The sequence below is a fragment of the Pagrus pagrus genome (genome assembly GCF_965226575.1).
Source record: "Pagrus pagrus genome assembly, chromosome: 12".
Taxonomy (NCBI): Eukaryota; Metazoa; Chordata; class Actinopteri; order Spariformes; family Sparidae; genus Pagrus; species Pagrus pagrus.
Window position 1 is genome coordinate 1,719,076 of NC_140196.1, and position 21,766 is coordinate 1,740,841.

Consider the following 21,766-nt stretch of genomic DNA (forward strand, 5'->3'; position numbering starts at 1 on the left):
AACATGAACATTGTGAGAAATGGGTCAAACAATGATGAACATTTTGCTCTCAAAGCTCTTTGTTAACACTGGAGGAGTTCATACAGTTTATTCTATCTGTCGCTGTGCTGTCTGATTGTATTTCTGCTGGTTTCATGTGACGAACAGCTCATATTGATGTTTGGATGTTTAAATAAATCTATCTGAACAGAACGAGTCTCGAACAGCATCAGCTGTTGATGTTCACTCTGTAACCACAGGACACTTTCATTAACGTCCGTCTGCAATTCAGTCCACTCGATACATCCAGCTGCTCTCAGCACCATAATAACAGCATTGATTGTGATCCAGCAGGGTTTGACGTAGGTGTCACTTTGTCACAGCAGTGCTGATCGACTTTAGATTGTGACTTCCTGTTTGAGAGCAGCTTCACAACACTGAACACTGTTATTATAGAGGGCACTGTGATTCCTACTGAATGAGTCAGCAAACACAGAGCAACATTACCATCTCATCAGGATCGTGCTCGTGTCCACCTGACAGTACAGTATTCACCGTCACGTTCGCTGTTTCTGAGCCCGGTCGACAGGATGAAACGTGAGCACCATCAAGTTTGCGCATGTTGAAGGCTTCGTACACAGCCGACATTTCAACAAAATCCGTCACATCACATGCTCATTACCTGACTTTCATGTCAGGAGTCGGAGAGGAGGATGGTGGAGTGAGAGGCGACAACACCGAGCCAGTGACCGCAGACTGAATCTGCATTTCAGCATTTGTTAGCTTGACATAACTGGATTTTTTAAAGGAGACCTGGGGACGATTTCCAGCTGTTTGTGGCAGAAACTGATATTTATGACGGGAAGTCGGGCCGTCTGCAGCCATGTGTTAAGTGACAAACCTGGTGTTTTTTAATGAGACCTCAGGAAATCTCCAGCCGTGTTTGTGACGATCAAAACTGGTATTTTAAGCCAGAAAATGATGTTTCCCAAAACATAACCAAGTGGTTTGGTTGTGACAAAAGATTAACGGAAGAGAGAACCTAAAGAAAAGTCAAGATGCAACATGAAGACACGTAAAGTTTTAAGTTATCATACTTTGCTGACAATTATTCTGGCGATCAGAGGAAAATATTTGGCTCTTTAGCTGCTGAAGGCTTCACTTTGTTCACCAGCTAATCTCTAACTAATCTCTAACTTTCTCACTTGCCTGCTGCTACTGAAAACCCTGAGACTGAACCAGAAATGAGCTAAAAGAGGCCGACTAGCTGCATCAAAAAAACAAAAAAAAAGGCTCTTTAAATTCCATCAAGTCCTGAAACGTCACACGTGGTCACATGACGTCTGGACACCACACCGCACTCACATCCACACGCATGCATCACATACCGACACTGCATACCACTCATTCACAGCTGCAGTGAGACGAGTACGTACGACAGCAGCAGCCAGCGACGAATCAAAACCCTCCAACGATCACACTTGGCCTTGAGATACCATTATTACTTACAGAAGTGCATTCAGTGGAGGACATGATCCCGGGAGCCCTCTCACCCTGTAACCTCAGTGGGCGTACAATGAGAGGGGCTTTATACCCGCTCGTAATGCCTCCTTTATTCAGCGCACATCTCCCTGATCGCCCCATGATGGCCCGTTGGAGCTGCTGAGATGAAGGGAGGCCAATTCACCACCAGATCTTGACTGAGTGATTGAATGGCGCCCTTTAGCCGCCGATGGCCGCGGAGGGGACTCATTAGCATAACTGACATTTGCATACGGCCGAGCTGCAGCGCACAAAGCCGAGCGGTGTCAGGAAGCTGCCCTCTGCCTCCCGCCTTTCTCTGCATCTCCATCGCTTCCTCTTTATTCGCTCTCTCTGGGAGGCTCGTACAGTTTCCTGATCAATTCTGTACCGGAGCTTCTTCTTCTTCTCTGTCTTCATGTCGTCCTCTGAACTCTCTGAGAGAGTTTGCTTGCTCACTTCATCCACGACACTTTCCATGTCTGTCGCTCTGTTGAGTGTTTCTCATGAAGTGAGAATGAATAGCTTGAGCTGACACGCTGCTCTTTGACTTTATATAGTACACTGTTGTAGTCAAGGTCGCCCTAAACTGAGACCAGAGTGTAAAGAGACAAGACGAGACTTTGAAGGGTTGAGACCAAGTCAAGACCAGGACTAGAGTCCCACACTGCACGACACACAGTTTGTAAGAAATCCTACAAGGGCAATAAAAGATGATAAAATAATGAAGTTCTCACAGAAATCTGAACTAAAACAAACACCTGTATGTGTATTTAAGTTCTGGAAGCAAAACAGCGAAACATCTCATAACTGACCGCCGCTGAAAAGACGCTGAGTTGACCTGTGTAAGAACACTTAGGTCCGACGGTTCTGGGAAAAGTCAGCTCAATCCATCAGCCCAGAACTACAATGTGATGTAAATCAGCATCCAGACCATCTCAGGCCTCTACAGGGCGCGACGACAATAGCCTGAGGGTTAAACTCCGTGTCTTTCTCAGCACAACTTCCCGGCTAAAAGACTCAAAGCTCGGGGCTTTCAACAGGACAAAAGGGGGGCGTGGTAGTTCGCTCCCAAGGGGGTTGGGAACCGACGGGGGAAGACACGGAGGACAAGGAACGCAGGATGAGCCGTCGATCCTTCACCAGCAGTAAGAAGGCACAGAGAGCTGGAAGCTGCTTTATACGAGTCTTCTGTAAGTTGTTAAAGTGTTGGGGATGCAGAGGAAGTCAGGATGAGACTTGGATGAGACAGGATGTATCTTCTCTATCTCTATCTATCTCTTTTAGATATTATTATGAAAGGTTAATTAATCTTAACAGTTATGTCTTCATCACATCTTGTGTCTCAATTTGAGATGTGTACATGATACTCGTAGTGAAACAAAGTCTTGTGTTAGTGAACTAGATACTGTTTGGTTGAAGGACATCTCAAATCAGCTGCCAGAGGGACAGTTTGGATGTCTTCACTACTCTCACTAGAGTCAGGACGCTGAAAAACCATCAGGGACATCTGACCCACACTGCCGTCTCCGTCCTGTGTGAGATACTTCACAGTTAAAGGTTGCAGTTTCACGTCAGTGGCCCCGAGTGGCAGCCAGAGATAATTGGTCATTATCCAGAAACTGAAATGAGATTTCTCTCGTCTCCTCAGGCGACCTCAGAAGAGATCGTCACCACGCTTTACAAAAACGTCTGGTACTGAACAGAATTCCTCTTCAGAGAAACGTCTTTTCTCTTCCACCACAAAGATCCTCTGTGTGCACATGAAACCTTCAATCTGAGGTTCATCATTTCAAATACATGGTTCATTGTTTTCAGATTCATTTTTCTCTTTCTAATCTATAATCACAATGTCAGACAATCCAAGGTTACATCTTCTGACTGATTTGTGTGAGCACCAGTCTAAAACCACAAACACAATTTGTTTCCCTGACTAGTAATCAAACATTACTGTTGTAAAGACTGTCTCTGTCTGTAAGCCTCCATATTCTCCATATTCTTGCTTTAAACCGGACTCAGAGCATCTAAGAGCATCAAACCCCCCCAAAGACCTCTGTGTGTCTTTGTCAGAGGTCTTGTTTGCTCCTGGGCGTCCAGGTCTGAGCCGGCGGGGATTATCGCTCACTGCTCAGTGGGGGGCTGCTTCACCGGGTTCTGGGGAATCCCTGAACAATGTTTTCTGCTCATAGATGGACAGAAATCCAACCTAAATCCCCGACCCTGCTGGATTTAAGCCTGACCCAGTTTGGAGGAGGAATCTTGTGGGTTTGAATTCCTTGAAAAACATCAATTACACAAAGGAGACCTGCAGCAGTAGAGCTACTGAGAGGAAACCGGTGAATATAAAGACAGACAGATGTCGCGGGTATTAAGGCTGATTAGAAAATCACTTTCAGCTTCTTTGTGCACATTTTCATATCGAATAAGAACATCAGAACAAACGCTGCTCGCATTTTCCTGCAGGTCGTTCACTACTGAACAAATTAAATCACCAGTCTGAAGTGATACGATTTAAAAAAGTGATGCACTGACTGTACAACACTGTGAGGGAGTAAAACCCAGTCATCATCTCCTCCTGATGATATAAAGTCAGGTGAAGTCTCGTCGTCCACAAAACATCTCTGGAGCTTCACAGTAAAACAGAGTCGCAGCGTTCTGCTGAACACCTGAAGCAGCTGGAGACTTGGTTTAAAACGGAGAAACAACCACAACAATAAGAAAAAAACATAAAATCAGGCGTCTCAAGATCCCAAAGAGATGTAAAGAAAGATGTTACTGACACATTTTAAAGCAGATAATGGTTGAATTCACATTTCTGGGTGAACTGTTCCTTTAAGCGATGATAAAAATCAAAGAAACGCAGCTGATTCTCACGTTTCTGCTCAACAAATGAAAATGAATGAATCATTAATGTTTACAGGTGCATTTCTCAGCAGGCTCTTCACTGCAGGATGTGACGGACATCGTGTCCCATCAGAGATCGAGCTCAGGAAACACAAATCGTCTCTGCAGTGTTTTGGATCAGCAGCAGTGAAGTGTCGTCTGAGCTGAGCTGCTCTCAGACGACCGTCATCAGAGAAACGACTCTCTTCATTATCATGTCATTAACTAAACAGCCTCATTACTGATGCAGCCTCAATCATCCTCCAGCCTCCCGAGCTTGATTACCACACTCATCATGCACTCCCGAAGTGCTGTGGCTCCGTCTCAAGTCTTCTGCCTTCTTCAGATTCAATGTGGATCATTTTGGTTCTGAAATCCTTCAAGTCCAATTAACCAGACAACAAGCAGCGAACTTCAGAGGTACTGGTCTGTTCGTCCAGTGCACGGCAGTGTACGATCACACAGCAGAACCGACAGTGACGAGGTCATCCGTGTTGTTTTCTGAGCACCTACAATCACATATAAGTCAAATACAGAGTTTGGTACCTGAGATATTTGAAATTTGGCACAGATGGAGCCAAAATGTGCCAAAATGTGCCCGAGTGCTCTGAACTAAAACCTCTCTGATTTTGTTCTGATTCACTTAATCAGCATAAAAGTTGTCAGAGTTAATGTTCAGATGTTTCGCTTGGAGCTGCAGCTGCAGCATTCATCAGATATTCACTCTAAAATTGTAATTTATCTATAAATTATATCTATCTATACTTATACTTACACATCTGAACAAATATTTCAAGTTCCCTTAATTATGATCCCTTGGTTATTTAAATGGACCTTGTAGTTGCAGAGATACAGTCCGTTAATTATCGAGCAGAGACACAAAATATAGAGGCGAGATTTTACAGGTTAGGAAACAAGCTGTTGCATCTCTCTGGTTTCATGTGGACCGGTAGAAAAAAGACATCCAGGACACTCTGAATACACAATCTGACCACAAAGCACCTGAAAACACAGATAACAGCTTTCCACCTTTGTACCAAGTCTGCAACTGGTGCACTTTAAGGATTACAGCGGTCCATACATTGACAAATAACTGCTGTGTCTCGGTCCAGAAGTCTAAACTGATTGAGCAACAGTGTCATTCAAAAACACCGTTAGACATTAATGTTGGATTAAATGAGTCTTCTTCTTTTCTCTTATGTTGCTGCAGGTCAGGACTGCAGACCGAGCTGCCGAGGAGTGATGACAAACTCTCTTTGTGCATCTGACATGTATCTGAACACAAACCGCTGCATCTCGCCTCATTCCACAGCACTCAAACCCTCCGCTGGACCGCTCAGACCTCCCGTGCAACAAGCGCGCACTTGAACGCACCACTTCCCATCTAAAAGCATGCATCAGGTCTCACCGTGCGTCCTCGCTGCTCGCATCGCCTCCTCCGTGGGGTTTTGTCGGATCAGAGACGAACGGATAACAAAATGACATAAAAACTTCCCGGAGCTGCCGTCTGCCTCCGTGTGTCTCCTCAACACACTGACCGGCTCAGACACACACACCGACACACACATCAGCACACACACACACACACACACACACTGCCACCACCGAGTCAAACAAAGGCTTTCAAACACAGAAACTCCACTCCCCTTTTTTTGTGTGTGCGGGAGGGAGGGCCGTGGTTGCCATGGTGATGCGTCTCCTGCTGAGGCTAATTTGTGCGGGCCACTTGTAGGGCCAGTGTGTGTGTGTGTGTGTGTGTGTGTGTGTGTGTGTGTGTGTGTGTGTGTGAGAGAGAGGGCGAGCAGCCTGTTTACATTCAAACGTGGGGACTCTTGTGTGCGCCGGCTGCAGCTCACTGGGCCGATGAGCTGCTGTGACGCTGCCTCAGACTGGAGCTGAACCGGACCGAACCTGAGCGGCGATGAGGAAACTGGGCCGAGTGATATGTGACGTGTTAAAGTCCGATCACGAGGCGGTTTACAAAGTGGCAACTTTTATTTATTTAAGGCACGCTCTGCGTCCTCGTTTGTACTTTGTTCCTCTTTTTATTTCACAGTTTCTCCACTTTCACATTAATTGTATTATCTTTTAATCGACTGTGTGCATGTTTTTTTTTGTTTTACTATGCAGCTCTACAGTTCTGGTTCCAGACCAGTTCTGATGCTGTGGTTTGTGTCTGTGCTGTATCGCCCCAAACTCTTGGGAATTGTGACTGTATGTATTGTGTGTTTATTGTACATCCATGTATTTATTTTTGGGCACTAAACTGGAGTGCAGTGAAGTCTCTGATTTAAAGTTTTATTTTATTTGATGAAATTCTGTTTTCACAATTCAAGCAAAGTGCAATTAAACACTGAAAAGGTCACAACATGTAATGCTGCAGACTTCACCAGCTCTCGGCTCGTCGATGTGTTGAGGTACAAACGAGTTTTAGTGTTTCTGTTGCCGCGACACCAAAACATTTAGTTGTTTCCTCTGACTGAATCTAACATCTCGGTCCACGCAGGATGCAAACTGATCACAGACCCAGCTGATCTTTTGTTGCTGTTGTATTTATAAAACCTGAAATCTGAATGTGTTCAGGTTGTGTTTGTTTCTGCACGTGATCTGCTGCAAAATGTGAAGAGCTCACGAGCTGTTAGCAGGACGATCAGAGCCATTGATTTATCTGAACATGTCAGTGATGCCTGGTTTAAACTGATAACTGACAGTAATGATAGAGGTGTGTGTGTGTGTGGTGTGTGTGTGTGTGTGTGTGTGTGTGTGTGTGTGTGTAGTTTGTTCTACAGACACACAATGAGCTGTCAGTACAGGTCCAGTCCTCCTAACAACAAGAACAAAAACCTATAGACTCTGATCAGCCTCCAGGCTAGGTTGTTATTACTGTCAGAACACACACACACACACACACACACACACACACACACACACACACACACACACACACACACACACACACACACACACACACACACACACACACACACACACACACACACACACACACACACACTAAAGGATGTGAAGGTGGTGATGGTCGACTGTGTTTGATGAGCGTAGATGATGAGGATGACAGCTTTTTATGTGTGTGTGTGTGTGTGTGTGTGTGTGTGTGTGTGTGTGCATGAATAGTTGTTGTTGTCCCTGACAGACACAAAGGAAAATGTCTGTAGATGTTGACATCTGGCTGCTGATCGTCCTTCGAGACTGAAGTTTATCAGCGCTCGTAGAATAACTGGCAAATGTGAACTCTGAGTATGTGATGATCTCATACTGGGATCGTTAATGTAAAGATGGAGATCAGTAAATGATCTGCTTCCTGTTTATGACGACACGTGCTCAGTGTATGAGAAGGGTCATGAGATATGTGATTATTGTTGTGTTGCACGGACGGAGATTATTTCTAAAACACTCATCTGGACACTGATCCAACACCGTAGATAGTCTCATGTCACAAATATCGACACAGCACTCAGATGTGTGTGTGTGTGTGTGTGTGTGTGTCCTGGATTTATTTAGAGCCAACCGTCCGTCCTCACTATTATGTATTCAGTCAATATATTGATATTTCCAGAGACACTCGCCATCTGCAGGAGTCCCATCAGCCCACCATTACATCACTGCACCCAGAATAACCGTCAGTGAGTCGTTACGCTCTCGTCACCTCCACCAGGAAGTCTCTTTACTTTCCACAAAAGTCAAAAAGAGAAACAAACAGCTCAGAGAGCGTCCTCACACTTCCTCCTCCTGCTCCCCTCTGACAGCTGCTCAGAGGCAAACAGGCAGATGACAGGACGCCTCTCGGGGGCTTTTAGGGGCCGCGTGCCGACCCCTGTTTCCCCTGGGGCAGCCCCCCCCCTCTCCTCCCCTCCTCCCCTCACTACATTAAGAGTCATCATCCAGCCTTGTTTAACGTTCGATCAGAACAGAGTCCAGACGGTCGAGTTTCGCCTCGTAAAGACGCCGGCTGTCCAGCTGGTCTCCCCGAGGACGCTAAAGATACTCACAGCGGGTGTCTTATATACACATCCATCTATCTGTCTGTGTTTTAACCACCGACGTGATGTCGGCGACGTTAGGAGTTAAAAGAACAGATAAAGTTACTCCAAAAATAAACTAGATAACAAAATAATGACTTTAATGACGGAGCTTCTGTCTGTCGCTCTTCAACAGCTGGGAACAAAATCCAGCCAAGACTGACGAGACTAAATGTCTAAAATGTTAAATGTACAAAGAACAGAAGCCACACACACACACACACACACACACACACACACACACACACACACACACACACACACACACACACACACACACACACACACACACACACACACACACACACACACAGGGCCCTCTGTCAGAAACACAGAGCTCCTCAGAGTGACGATACGGACACGTTACATCTGCGTCACAAACCTCTGAGTGTTCACATCTGACGCCGTCACAGCTGCCCAGCAAATGAATGAGCAGTGTGGACAAAATAACATGAACACCCGACAGTATGATCCAGTCCGATACCACTGCCGTGACTCTCAGGAGCAACATCGGCTGGATAAGTTGTCATAATTAAATGTAAAGTCGAGAGAAAAACTGCTTCACAACGTCTGAATGTCGTTTAAAAAACCCTGAAGTGTTTCGGGACAGACTCGCTGCAGCAGCCCAGCAGAGAAATCTCAGGAAACCTTCACAGGCAGCTGCTTAACATATCAGTTAGTTTCTACCAGACAGCCAGTTAACAAACCATCGCTGATGACCCGGCCTGGGAGCGATCGATAATCACTGACATCAGCAATCGGATTTCGCCTTAAACTTTTACACACGTGACGTTTGCAGTGATGCTGCTAATGAGTCTCCGAGCGTCCGGACAGACATCGATAAGATCTCAGGACGGTCCTGCCAACGAGTTCATCGCTACACAGACAGCCGGTCTGAACAGCAGGTTGTACAAGAAATAATCATTTTATATAACGACGTCATGAGTTCAGCGGCCTGAAATCCTTTAATTTAACTTAAGATGAGCTGTGTGTTGAGTTCTGAGATCCATTACTGATCTGTTATATTCACATCACTCAGTAACACTTTGTGGATATGGATCATTGGGAGACACTCTGCAGACCACCACTCTCTCCTGAGTAGGGTTTGTGTACATTATCCCCACATCCTGCACGGCTCCAGCCTGTTGCTAGGCAACCCGGGGTCATAGGGCACCAAAGGGGGCCAGGCACCTCTCATTCCTGTCTGCGGCTGGTTGGTCGGTGGGGGAGGACTGTTTGATTATTAAATGACAAGTGATTCACACACTCACTGTGATACTTCAGTGCTCCCACAGCCCGGCCTGCTAATGTGTGTGTGTGTGTGTGTGTGTGTGTGTGTGTGTGTGTTATAGCAGCACTCACCTTGTGTTTATTTGGTTTGATGCATCTGATGAAATATGGGTCAGCAGTGCTGAGTGTGGCCATCAGGGAGTGCAAAGAGGCCTGAAACAACACAAACACTTCTGTTACTGACGGCATTATTTCTACTACTACTACTACTAATACTACTACTACTGCTACTGATACTACTGATAATACTACTGCTACTGCTGCAGCTTCTACTTGTACTAATATGTTCAGTACCTGATTTTATAGTAAAGATACTACTACTGATACTGTATTGTTGTTCCTGCTGTGACTTCACCTCTCTTCTAGATAACAGGCTACACAGCCACCACTACTCCACTGCTATTGTTACTGCAGTTACTGTGGCCACTACATGTACCACAGGTACTACTACTACTACTGCTACAGCTCTCGTCAGAAAAACACATTCATTTTGCCGGTGAGGCAGCGACCTCTAGTGGCTGTAGTAATTATTACAGCAGCAAAGGAGGAAGTCAGGTGAAGTCGTATAAAGAGCGACCGCAGAGGGAGGAGGTCGGGGGTGGATGGTCGGCCAAACAAAGATTAGTTTGTAGCTGAAGTTATATAAGTAAAGTAGCTATTTCAAGCCAAACCACCAAACTGTGACCGTAACATGAAGGTCCTGAAACACACACCTGTTCTACCTGTTCTACCTGTTCTAGCTCTAACGAGCAGGACGACTCACAGTTCACATGTTCATCTGTGACTTACCTTAAACTGGGAGCTGACGGTGGGCCGTCTGTGCTTGACGCTGCTCTTCAGAGTGTCCTGTTTGTTCCGGCTCAGTACGTGTTCAAACAGATCGTAGACAAAGTCCAACCTGACGAGACAAAGACAGACAGGAGACACATGATGGGACGTACGCAGAGTCCAAACATTCGATTCAATGATGGAAAACAAACAGCTCAGCACGAGAGCTTAACACCGACTGCAGTTAAATCGTTGGTTTGCAGCAAAAAGTAACTGATAATGCAGCAAAACAGTGGTGTGCTGCAATTATTTATATTATTTGATTTCCTGGGAAATCTGGAGTCAGACCTGCGTGCCACTGAGCAAGGCATTCAACCCTGAGCTGAGCTTCATACGCAGATTACAACCGTAGCTGTGACAAACAAAGATACAGAAACGTCAGATGTGACCGACCTGCTCTCCCTCAGCAGGTTGAGGATGTCGTCTCTGAAAGTGTCTCTGTTCTTCTCCAACATCCCCCTCACGTCGTACACCACCTGCAGCACACCACCAGGGGGCGTCAGAGAGTTTTACAGGAGGAAAGAGAAGAGCAGCAGCTCGTGGACGGGAAGTTTCCTCTGCAGCTATTCATCAGTTTAAAGTGTTTAAAGACAGAACAGAGGAACAGAAAGTCTCTGTGACATCACCACGTTGTCTCACCTCTCCTGCATAGTGCCTGACTCCAAAGTAGTGCACAGCAACACGGGGCTTCACGTAGAACGAGTTTTTCTGCAGCGAGAGAAAAGAAATTGTTTTATTACTTTTGACAAACACTCGCTGCTCTGAAGCATCACGGCCACAGAGGAAGAGGACGACTGTTCAGACCGTTTGTTCCAGATAAACAGAAAATGAGTCCCAGCAAAGAAAATAAAAAGTAAAATTATTCTAGTAAAGAATCGATTTCCACAGTTCCCCTTTCATCCCCACTTTAACAGCTGTCTTGTCTCTGGTTTGACACATCAAGTCAGCTTGTATCAGATCATAATCCTGTTTAAGAGCAGACAGGAACATATTTAGTCCAATAAAACTCTTCTACTTCTTTACTAGTTTGAATTCACTGACGGGTCAGTATCCTGTTAGCAACAGATGCTAACAACATTAAAAGTACCACTGTTCAGATGGTTAAAAATAATAATCATGATCACTATCAAACAGAAAGTCAGCTCATACATGTGAACGTGGTTTGCAGAAAGTTAAACAGTCAAGATGTTATCGCAGCGACTGGACCGTCACCAGAGCCAGTCTGAGTTTCAGTATCCTGATAAAAGCTGATGTGAAGCAGAAGAGGTCGTACCGAGTGCTGGCTGTGCAGCTTCTCCAGTAAGGTGTCGTCTGTGGCTTTGGGGAAGTGACTCTCCTCATTCATCAGTGCCAGGAGACCCAGTTTCTATGGAAACATGGACAGATCATCATCATCATCATCATCAACACCTCGTCTTGTCCTCTCCCCTCATCGTCGTCACCATCACACCTGTTTCTGCACTCCACTCCTCGATTCTCGTCTCAGCTGTTACTTTTTAATCTTTAAATCAATACTTGTATGATTTTCTTTCATAAACGTCCTTTTCTGCTCAAAACTCTGTTTTCAGGTAAATATCAGAAGTATTTTAATCCTGCGATCATCCGAGCATCATCAACATCGTCTCTTCATTCATCACTGATCTAAAACTAATCGTAGCAACAGTTTTTAAAAGAGTCACAGGAACAGTCTTCATCATGAACGGCATCAACAGGTGTTCTTGACGTACCTTCTCGATCAGGTCCAAACACTCTCCGTTGTCCATCCAGTTGATGTCGACCCAAACCAGACCCTCCCTGCAGGAGGAGAGAAACACCAGTGGTGTTAGAGACATTTACAACAGGTGAGCTAACAGCGTAGCATCCTCCTGCTGTTTATGTGAAAAAGGGGACAGACAGTCGAGGCTGCAGCTTTACAGATCACAAACTCATCAGCTGTGTTAACTAGATACTGAGGAACATCAGGCAACACTTTGGTCCCACTGTACAGACCATGTGACGGGAGAGGATGTGAAGCGACGTGTGAGATCAATCAGTTTCCATGTTAGCTCAACCGACACAAGACACAACATGTCACGTTAAATTAAATCTGATTTAACTCAGAACCTGTTCAGTTTTTAAATATTAATTCTATTTCAGGCAAAACATCATTGCTCATTTGAAAACGTGACAAAAGCTCAGAGACACCAACAGCCGGCGTGATGTGAGTCTTCAGGAGAGACTGGAGACCAGAATCTGACATTTTTGTACCAAAGAAAAAAAATATTATGAGTTATAGAAATGTGGAGTATCTGCTGAGTCAGTTTGTGATAGATTTCACTGTATTACTTCTAATAATAATCTAATCTAATCTAATCTAATCTAATCTAATATAATATAATATAATATAATACTCAAACCGACCTAATTACCTGAAACTATCCAAAAGCTTAGTTTCTTCATCTTTTGAGCGATGCTAATTATTTTTGGTTAGTTAAATGTTTAATTTATAAAATTAAGGCGTTTTTCAACCTCTTTTATAATAAATAATATAATAATTTATAATAAACTTCAGACCTCTCGCTGTTCTTTGTCAGCAGCTAATTGCATTCATGTTACTGACTGTGAAGTCATGAGAGCTAATGAACTGCAGCAGGTGACCGGACGGAAAACAAAACCTTCATCACCAGTAAACAGCATCTACATACTTGTTGTATTCAAGTTGCTCCAGGGAGAAAATGTGCTTGTTAAAATATTCCTGAAGCTTCTCATTTGCATAGTTGATGTTGAACTGCTCGAAGCGGTTGACCTGAGGGGAACAAAGTTAGGGAGATATTAGACACAGAAAACACCGACGGAGAGTTAATGAGGTGAAAAACAAGAATCCCTCAGGTGCATTTACTCAATTCTTCATTAACGATTAAAATGTGATTAGAGAACTCAGGACGGGGAATAAAAGGTCACGTCGTTGGGTTTAATTGAGCGTGTTTGTGTGAGGGATTTAATTTATTCAGGTAAATCTAATGAACCTGAATCCAAGTTTTTATCTCCTCCTTAACTTTAATTCACATTTGGTTAATGAGCGTGCGTCCAACAGTCCTCAGAGTGCGTCACAGTAAAAACCTCTCCTCGCTCAAACACACCTCGAAGTTCTCGAATCCGAAGATGTCCAGGATGCTGATGGACTTGAAGTCTTCTCTGCCCCGGATGCGGGTGTTGAGCTTGCAGATGATCCAGTTGAAACACTGAGAATAAAGTGCCATCGCCATCGAGTCTCTGGAGTCCACCGCCTGCAACGGAGCGGTCACATAATCACCACACAGTCCGGTCAGCTCCATGTTTCGTGTTCAGTGATAAGTCGTAGTGGTAACCAGCACACAGCTGATTTTTTAGAGGTATCAGCCGAGGCTCACATCATTATTTTAGTTTGTTTAAATATTGAGGCACATTTTAGTGTTTTTAAAATGTTTTAAAATATTTTTGAATTCCATAAAACAGCTGTTTTATATAATCAGGCATCAGATATGTGTCATTTAAAAAAAAAATGTTCATAAACACAGACTTCACTGTGTGAGTGTTAGAGATGGTGTGTAGAGATGATTGAAGGTTATTATTCTGTGTAACTGCAGTTTACTGACCTGCTCCACAGTGAGCGGTGTGGAGATCTCCTCGCCCCTGAGGATCATGGACCGGTGGGTCAGGACCTCGGCCAGCTGATCCGAGTTCAGCCCCAGGAGGTCCGACGTCCGGCTGAGAGCTGCGGGAACAACACAAGAACTCATCACCAGAGATTCCAGAGACGTCTGGACTGAAATAAACTCATCCAACTTCATCCCGGAGTGGTTTATTTATTTAATCAGGCAGGAATGTTCTGCTGAGCTTCTAATCCATTCAGCTCGGTCCAGTAAAACCACGGGAGGGAAGCCGGTGATTACATGTCGCCGTGATCGCCTTTTAAAGAATCAATAACTGCTTTCACGCCTGACCTTTACCTCCTGAATATTAAACACATTTGCATTTGTTAAAGTGACCTCGGGGGCCAAATGAGCTCAGTGACACGAAGGTCAAACCTTTTACAGCGACAGCAGAAGACACGCAGGACGGACGAAGGCGAGGAGAAACTCTCTGACCTGATTTGCTGGAGACTTGAGCTCCTCCGGCCGTCATGAACTCGATGTTCCCGGCGTGGAGGATCCCGGCCAGGAGGCGCAGAATCTCCCCGATGTTCTCCTCCGTGAACTGCATCGTTCTCATGGAGCCCTGTCGACCGCAAACACACAGAGAAGAAGCTGATTTACAAAAAAAACCTCAAGTCGCAGCTTTGTGCTCTCGCTGCAGGCGGCCGGGCTCAGATGGACTCATGCTGAATTCCTCACAAGCTGATTTTGTTTCTTTTGGGTCGAGACTGAAACTCTCCGTGAGAGCTGCTGCTGGTTACAGTCGGTCTGCAGCAGCTGATGAGTCTTCTGGGGAAATGTCAGAGGTTTGGACCGATGTGAAGTTACATGTCTGCTGGTTTGGCAGCAGTGGTTCCACTTTTCAGTCTCACCAGGATCAAATATTCAGAAGGATTCAAATATTCAGAAATATATGATAAAATAAGCACATTGGCACATTTAAATGGATCGGTACCGAGGAGGAGATGGTGTTGGCATGAAACTGCCAAGCAATAGACCACTGTTCAAGACTGGGTTTCAACATTGTAGTGCGTGAAACCACTGGATACTTTTTAGAGAAGACGTCAGGAACGTGTTCCAGTCGTGTTTGTGGCGACAGAACCAGGTACTTAAACCAAAAAAGGATCTTTTTCTAACCACAACCGGGCTGTTTGTGCCTGAACACAGCAGCAGCAGTGTCGCAACATGAAACTGAAAATTTAGCTTAAAGAAACAGTTTCAACATATGAGTCATCTTTATTTCAGTCAAGCCAAATCTAATACCAACCTCGATAGCCGTGTATCACTCTCCATTTTAAACCACCAATAAACTGCTGATATCAGCCACCTACACATGATTTTATTATCAAGATCCATATTATATTATTCCCTGAGAAAGTAACGAAAATGTAGGAAAAACTCCCGATATCACTGTCTCTGCATCCTGACCCACACTGAAGGTTACTGTCTCATGTGTTAAGGTCCGTTCTGGGCTGAGACCCGTCATCTGTCGAAGGTTCGTGAGAATCCGTTCAGTAGTTTTTGTTTCATCCTGCTGACAAACAAACGTTTCCTCTCTGGCGGCGGCAACAATAAATCAGAAAGTAATCCTTCCATTAATTAAATTAATTGACCCACGGCCTCGAATGAGCGACTGTGGTGCATGTTTTAAATGATTTTCCGTACCAGAACATCCTGAAAAGTGCCGTGGTCGTTGATTGTCTTGTCAGCGTGGCAGCTGGACTGTCTCAGGTAGTGGTAGCTGTCCGGGTGGCTCAACCCGAACGCCTCTGCAACAAACACACGAGCACACAGTGGACTTAATGTCAGATAACATGTGATCACAGTCATGTCTTAATGTCCTCCTCTCCTGAACGCACCACGTCACAGCTGGACCTCAGTGTGACCCACCTTTCTGCTGGCTGTTGGTTCCTGCTAACAGAGCGTAGAAAATGTGGTAGTTTCTCTCCCCCGGGTTCTGTCGGACCACTCGGTTCTGTAGGGAAGCAGAACTCATTAATATCAACACTGACACACACCAAAATATATGTTTGTAGTTTCATCCTTCACAGAGAGGACGTCCTCCCTCCTGCACTGCCTCTCTGCTCAGAAGAGGACCAGGCTGCAGAGCTTTGAGAAGTTTGTGTGGAGGTTTTAAGACTTTTGTTTCTACATCATGACGTCGTCTCCACTGAGGGACGCTCTCAGTGAAGGATGAAACATTTAAGGTCACTTTAAAGCGGTTACAGATGTGCTCGGAGGAAACACACTCACCTTTTCTAAGAGGTCTGAGGTCAGAGAAGTGTCAGTCAAGGAACAAAACAGCTTCAGACTTCAGGACAAAATGATCCTGCTAACGTTCGAGCAAAGAAACTAGAGCCACGCTACATTTAGCAGCTCCGAGTTCACACTAATCATAAATAAGCATCATAATAATCCTGGACTCGGTCACTTTTCCCTCCGCCTGTGATCTCTAACAGAAAGCGACTGGCACAGCGACCTGCATATCTTTACTCTTAAGAGCAGCTTTGCAAACTTCAACTACTTCCTTCCTGCACATTAAGCCTGTGTGGGAAACCTGCAGAGGAAACGAAGTGGCAGCCACTTCACACTGAGTGGGATTTAAAGGATACAGTCAACGATCCGGCCGCCCTGGATGTTGCCCTTCTGGCTGAAATGCAGCTGGACAAACTTCCCAAAGCGGCTGGAGTTGTTGTTGTAGACCGTCTTGGCGTTTCCAAAGGCCTCCATGATGGGACTGCGGCGTGAAGAAGAAGCAGGATCATTAACAGGCCGTTCTCTGCTAATTAAAACTGTGACTGTCATTAAGGACCTGAGTAACCACCTGCTCTCCAGCAGCGCCTCCTCCACGCGAGACGTCCTGTCTTTGGACGAGACCTCCAGGGAGTGCTGGCTCATGCACGACAGGAACTTCAGGATCAGTTTGGTGCTTTCTGTTTTTCCAGCGCCGCTTTCTCCACTGAGGGGGAAGAAAACACAGCGGTTAGACGACTAATCTTCTGAGAGCCCCTTGAGCAAGGCACTGAAACCTGAATATAATTATTCTTATTTGAAACGATTCTTCATCATCTTCTGCTTCTGTGTTTCAGATGTTTCAGGATGTTTCAGGATGATTCAGGATGTTGATCTCTGCAGTCACAACAGGTAGATCGACTCAGGAGTGCGTCAGAAATAATTCATGTTTGAGTCGCGGATTGTTTTCATTATCTGACGACGTCAGCGTCTGTTAAGATGTTTGGATGAGAGAAAATGTGACACACGTCTGAAAACATCTGGAACGTGTTTGTCTCCCACACAGATTACATGAAGGTGAAACCGTCTCTGCCTGCAGGTTGAACTCACAAACTAACTGGGTCACACATGCAGCGGATGACATCATGGGAAAGATAAATATCCAGGGTAAATATTACAAACATCAACCACTAGATGGCGCACTGGACACTCCTGAGCTCCACGCTGCTGACTGTCATCACGTCTGATCAGTGTGTGTGAGTGAAATCCAGGATGCAGCATCAGAGCAGGACGAGGATCAACATGACAGGAACTTTTAATTCTCCAGAGGAGTTTAAGCTCTTAATATATATAATGACACTATAATATGTGTTTTAGTTCAGGAGCCGTACAAAAAGTACAGTACTTGTGCTCAAAATGTGGTGGAGTGGAACTTTAAAGTAGCTCAAGTAAAGTACAAGTACCTCTAAAGTGTACTTAGTTACACTCCATCACAGAGATGCTTTAAAACTACAGTGACATCATGTTTTCTGACTGAGTGAACACAGTGTGATGCTGGAGGGAAACCCTCACACTCATCTACTGACATTCAACGTGAACCTGGCAACCCGCAGCCGCACAGCGTGAGATGGAGTTAATAATTAAGCTGTAGAGTCGTTACACCGACACTGAGAGCAGCTGAAGACGTCCGATTAGTCCCCGAAGACACATTCATCACCACGGACAGGACCCGACACCGCGGAGGAGAAAATAAAGACCTTTGAATCATTAACATCAGCAACTGTCCACTTGTGTTGTTTAAATAAAGCTTTTAAATAACAGCTGACATTTCTTCTGACCACATTTCAGGGAGGAGAAACAGATGAAGCTTGATTTTCTTGTGGTCGTGAACTGGACTGAAGCTCACAGAGCGATGTGGAGTCGGAGCAGTGTGCAGGTCTTCATCTGAAGTGTTAGTTTTTTAACACGAGTGCTGATTTTCACGTCTGTAAACACTTTAAGGCAGTAGGTGTGACTCAGGAGCTGGACTCATTGGGATAATGTCTGGGTGGCTCCCTGCAGGGCCGTCACACCGAGCTTACCACTGATGAAGCACTGAAAACTGAAAAAAAGTTCTTCAAAGCAACTAAAAAAGAGACGACGCTGAGCAGAGACGGAGTTTAAAAGATGCCAAACAAACCCAACAACAAGACTTCAGAGAGTTTGAAGACTTATTCTGAAATCTTTCTGGGATGTTTGGTTGGAAAAAGCTCTTAAAGTCATGTTTAAAATAGAAATCAGTGCATTTGGTGCTGAGAACTTTATGTAAACTGCAGCTGAAGTGAGATACATTAACCTCGTCGTCCGTCTTGTGGACAGCAGCTTGCTTCACTGTGTTTTATAAATAAAGCTGAACTTGAATGTCACACATCAGCCGGGCAGCACCATCGGTCACGTCCCTGCAGTCAGTGGCATTTCCCCTGACGGACAGAAAGCAGGACTGGAGATAATGTAAACTCTCGGGGTGTCTGGCTCGAGCTGGAGACGTGACCACGCTCCACATGTGGACAGATGTTATGACAGGGCGGGCGGCGGTTCAGACGCCCTACATGGGAACATGAAGTCAGAGAGGGTTCAGCTCATTAACTTCTTTAAATACTCGTCTGTGGCGTTTTTCAAACACCAACATGTCTCTGTCACTTTTATTATGACACCTGAGAACATGAAGGAATTATTAGCAGGTTTAGATAGATATGATTGAAGTGGCTTTACTTTACTTTACTTTACTTCTACCTGCCTTTAAAGACAAAAATCCAAAAGCTTTTGCTCCGTTTGTCCTTGAAGAACTGATCTTTTTGTCTTTTTGTGCCATAAAACAATCCAGAAACTGCGTCCGTTAGCTTGTTTCTGACATTATTCTGCCCTCTAGTGGCTAAAACTTGACTGACGCAGCTTTAAAGTTTTCATCTTTGTGTGTAAAAACACGCTCACCAGTCTTGTCAACCTGTGGTTAAATGATTGAAGTCAGCATTTGTGGATCTGGCACATCAGGCAAAAAACTAAAAAAACCTCTCAGGAGTCCGTTCGGATCCAACAGTCAAACTCGTCTGTAAACTGGAGCTGTTACGATCCGTCATGGCTGTACTGTGATCTGGTCAAAGCTGGCTGATCATTTCTTTGTTTGGTTGGATTACCAGAAAATCCTGAAGTGGAATACTTTTATTATTTATTAACGCAACTGAATTAAATGGACCCGACTGAACTTTGTGTTGTCTGAACCTCTTGAGTCGGATTTCGCTGCCTTGCAGTTGATTTATTTGTGTGTAGAAAACTAACCGGGGGCCTTTTGAAAACATGTGTGCTTTGTTGGGTTCGACGTGTTAAGTCAATATTCTGGCAGAACCAAGTTTACATCCTTTGTGTTTCATCCTTTCATTTAATCCTCCTTTTGTTTCCTGGTGAATGTCTGGAACTGAAGTGTTGCAAGTTGGACCATGTGCAGGAGTTTACCCATCTCCCTCCAACACACCTGGCTGCTTTATCTTCACCTCCACTCGTTAGTCTTCTCGGTATCTCAGTGGATGTAGTGAGTGTTCAGGAGACAACAGGGAGAGACTTCACCGGAGCTCAGCGTCTCTTTGTGAGTAGGATGTAAGAGTTAAGTCTCAGGCTCCAGTGTGTTTTTGTGCGTCTTCATTATTAAAGCTGAAGAGAAACAGTAAATTCAGACACAACCACAGAGCTCCAGCGGCTCGCTCCCACAGAGGGTCAAGCTTTCTTAAAGGGATTGGATCTCGCTTTAAAAGGCTCGGTGTGTGTAACTCATTTAAATAGCTTAGACGACGGCGACGGCCAAATCTGAAAGGGCCTGCTAAATGTAACTCGTTTAAAAAGACCTCTGGCTGCATGCCAACGTAACACACACACACACACACACAGACACAGACACACACACACACACACACACACACACACACACACACACAGACACACACACACACACACACACTAAACAGCACCCTGCCTTTGTACTAATCCCTGGCTCTCCACATGCTGTTGCCACCCAAGGTAAAACCCCCCACAGGCAGGAGGGAGGGAGTCTTCAGCGTGTTGGACAAACTGCCCTCGCAGGTCTGGACCTCAGCCGGGCCTTTTGTAGCGAGGAGCAGAGCGAGTTAAAGAGTAGAAAGAGTTTCTGCAGCGAGGAGAAACTGAGACGAACAGTGAAAGAGAAAAAGACGATCCGTCCACACGTCTTTTAATCTGCTCTGAAGAGCCGAGAACATTTTCATCTGGAAAAGTGAAACTACCTGATGGTGTGAAGAGAATTTAAAGCAGATTTAAGATTGAATTACTTGTTAAAATGCGCAGCTGAAGTCTGCCAGGTCGGTCTGCAGGAGCTGTCCTGCTGCCAGGAATATTAAAACTTCACAAGTCAATTAGATCTGAACTCTGAGTCACGCCAGCAGACCGAGTCCAGAGATGAGTCGGTATCAGAGTGAAATATCTCAACAACTGCTGGATCCATGGCCGTAAAACATCATGTCCCCTGATTTTTCATCCAAAGTTTCCAAAAGATTGAAATGTTCACTTGTTTAACACAACCTCTGCTACTACTGACAAAACTGATAAAAATCCAGCTGAGACTGATTCAAGATGAACCAGTGTGCAGCTGAGACGACATGTTGAGACTGAGATGTCCTAAAAAGGCCACCGTACAGAAGATCAACCTCGGCTGCTTCAGGTAACATGTGTTTTTCTCAGATCAAACTTAGTAGTTTTCTAAAAAAATAATTTCCAACGCTGTGTTTGCGTTTCATAGAAGATGTGAAGCATAAAAACCTTTTGGAGCAGGTTCTGAGAATGACACATGAAGCTCATGAACCTGTGATCAACCCACACTGAGGGGGCTTGTCGTGAGATCTTCCCTCATATAACACAACACAAATAAGGACTGAGTCAGGAAAATCAACCAGCGATAGCAGACGAGACTGAAGACAGACAACATCAATTATTCAGTGGACTCATTAACAAACAACAAACACGTCGCTGCATATTGTTCATGAAGCTCGTTCAGTTCAACACAGACTGCGACACATAAACTCCACAACCGGCAGGACAATCACTCAGTTCGTCACGTCCTCGGCACAGACCGGACCAGCACATCACATCACAACATCTTCAGCTGCCGTCAGTCACATGACGTGTGCTGCACTTCAGGTTAATCTCCACCCGGATCAATAACTCTGTTCTCTGCTTGTGTCGAGTGCTGCAGCTTCATGTGGTTCCTCCTGAGGCTGTAAAACACCGACTGTGTTCCTTCTGCTCCGCAAACAACAAGGAATTCAATGTGACCTGCACCTC

The 21,766-nt window shown here is 45.0% G+C and overlaps 1 protein-coding gene across 2 annotated transcripts in view; it reads right to left on the minus strand.

Annotated features, from left to right (window-relative positions):
• The window catches only part of myo10 (myosin X), a 112,131-nt gene that overhangs the window by 23,900 nt on the left and 66,465 nt on the right, over positions 1 to 21,766 (minus strand). Inside the window, exons 5-19 of one of the 2 annotated variants that reach the window (XM_084369251.1) lie at positions 17,016 to 17,150; positions 16,804 to 16,928; positions 16,445 to 16,458; positions 16,082 to 16,166; positions 15,857 to 15,960; positions 14,645 to 14,774; positions 14,153 to 14,271; positions 13,658 to 13,804; positions 13,223 to 13,323; positions 12,266 to 12,332; positions 11,812 to 11,904; positions 11,178 to 11,246; positions 10,932 to 11,014; positions 10,500 to 10,608; positions 9,783 to 9,863 (exon numbers count right to left, since the gene is read on the minus strand). In XM_084369251.1, coding sequence (XP_084225377.1) covers positions 9,783 to 9,863; positions 10,500 to 10,608; positions 10,932 to 11,014; positions 11,178 to 11,246; positions 11,812 to 11,904; positions 12,266 to 12,332; positions 13,223 to 13,323; positions 13,658 to 13,804; positions 14,153 to 14,271; positions 14,645 to 14,774; positions 15,857 to 15,960; positions 16,082 to 16,166; positions 16,445 to 16,458; positions 16,804 to 16,928; positions 17,016 to 17,150 — 1,462 coding nt within the window. Of the gene's footprint in view, positions 1 to 9,782; positions 9,864 to 10,499; positions 10,609 to 10,931; positions 11,015 to 11,177; positions 11,247 to 11,811; positions 11,905 to 12,265; positions 12,333 to 13,222; positions 13,324 to 13,657; positions 13,805 to 14,152; positions 14,272 to 14,644; positions 14,775 to 15,856; positions 15,961 to 16,081; positions 16,167 to 16,444; positions 16,459 to 16,803; positions 17,151 to 21,766 lie in introns of both variants that reach the window. The other variant, XM_084369250.1, reaches the window with a different exon arrangement.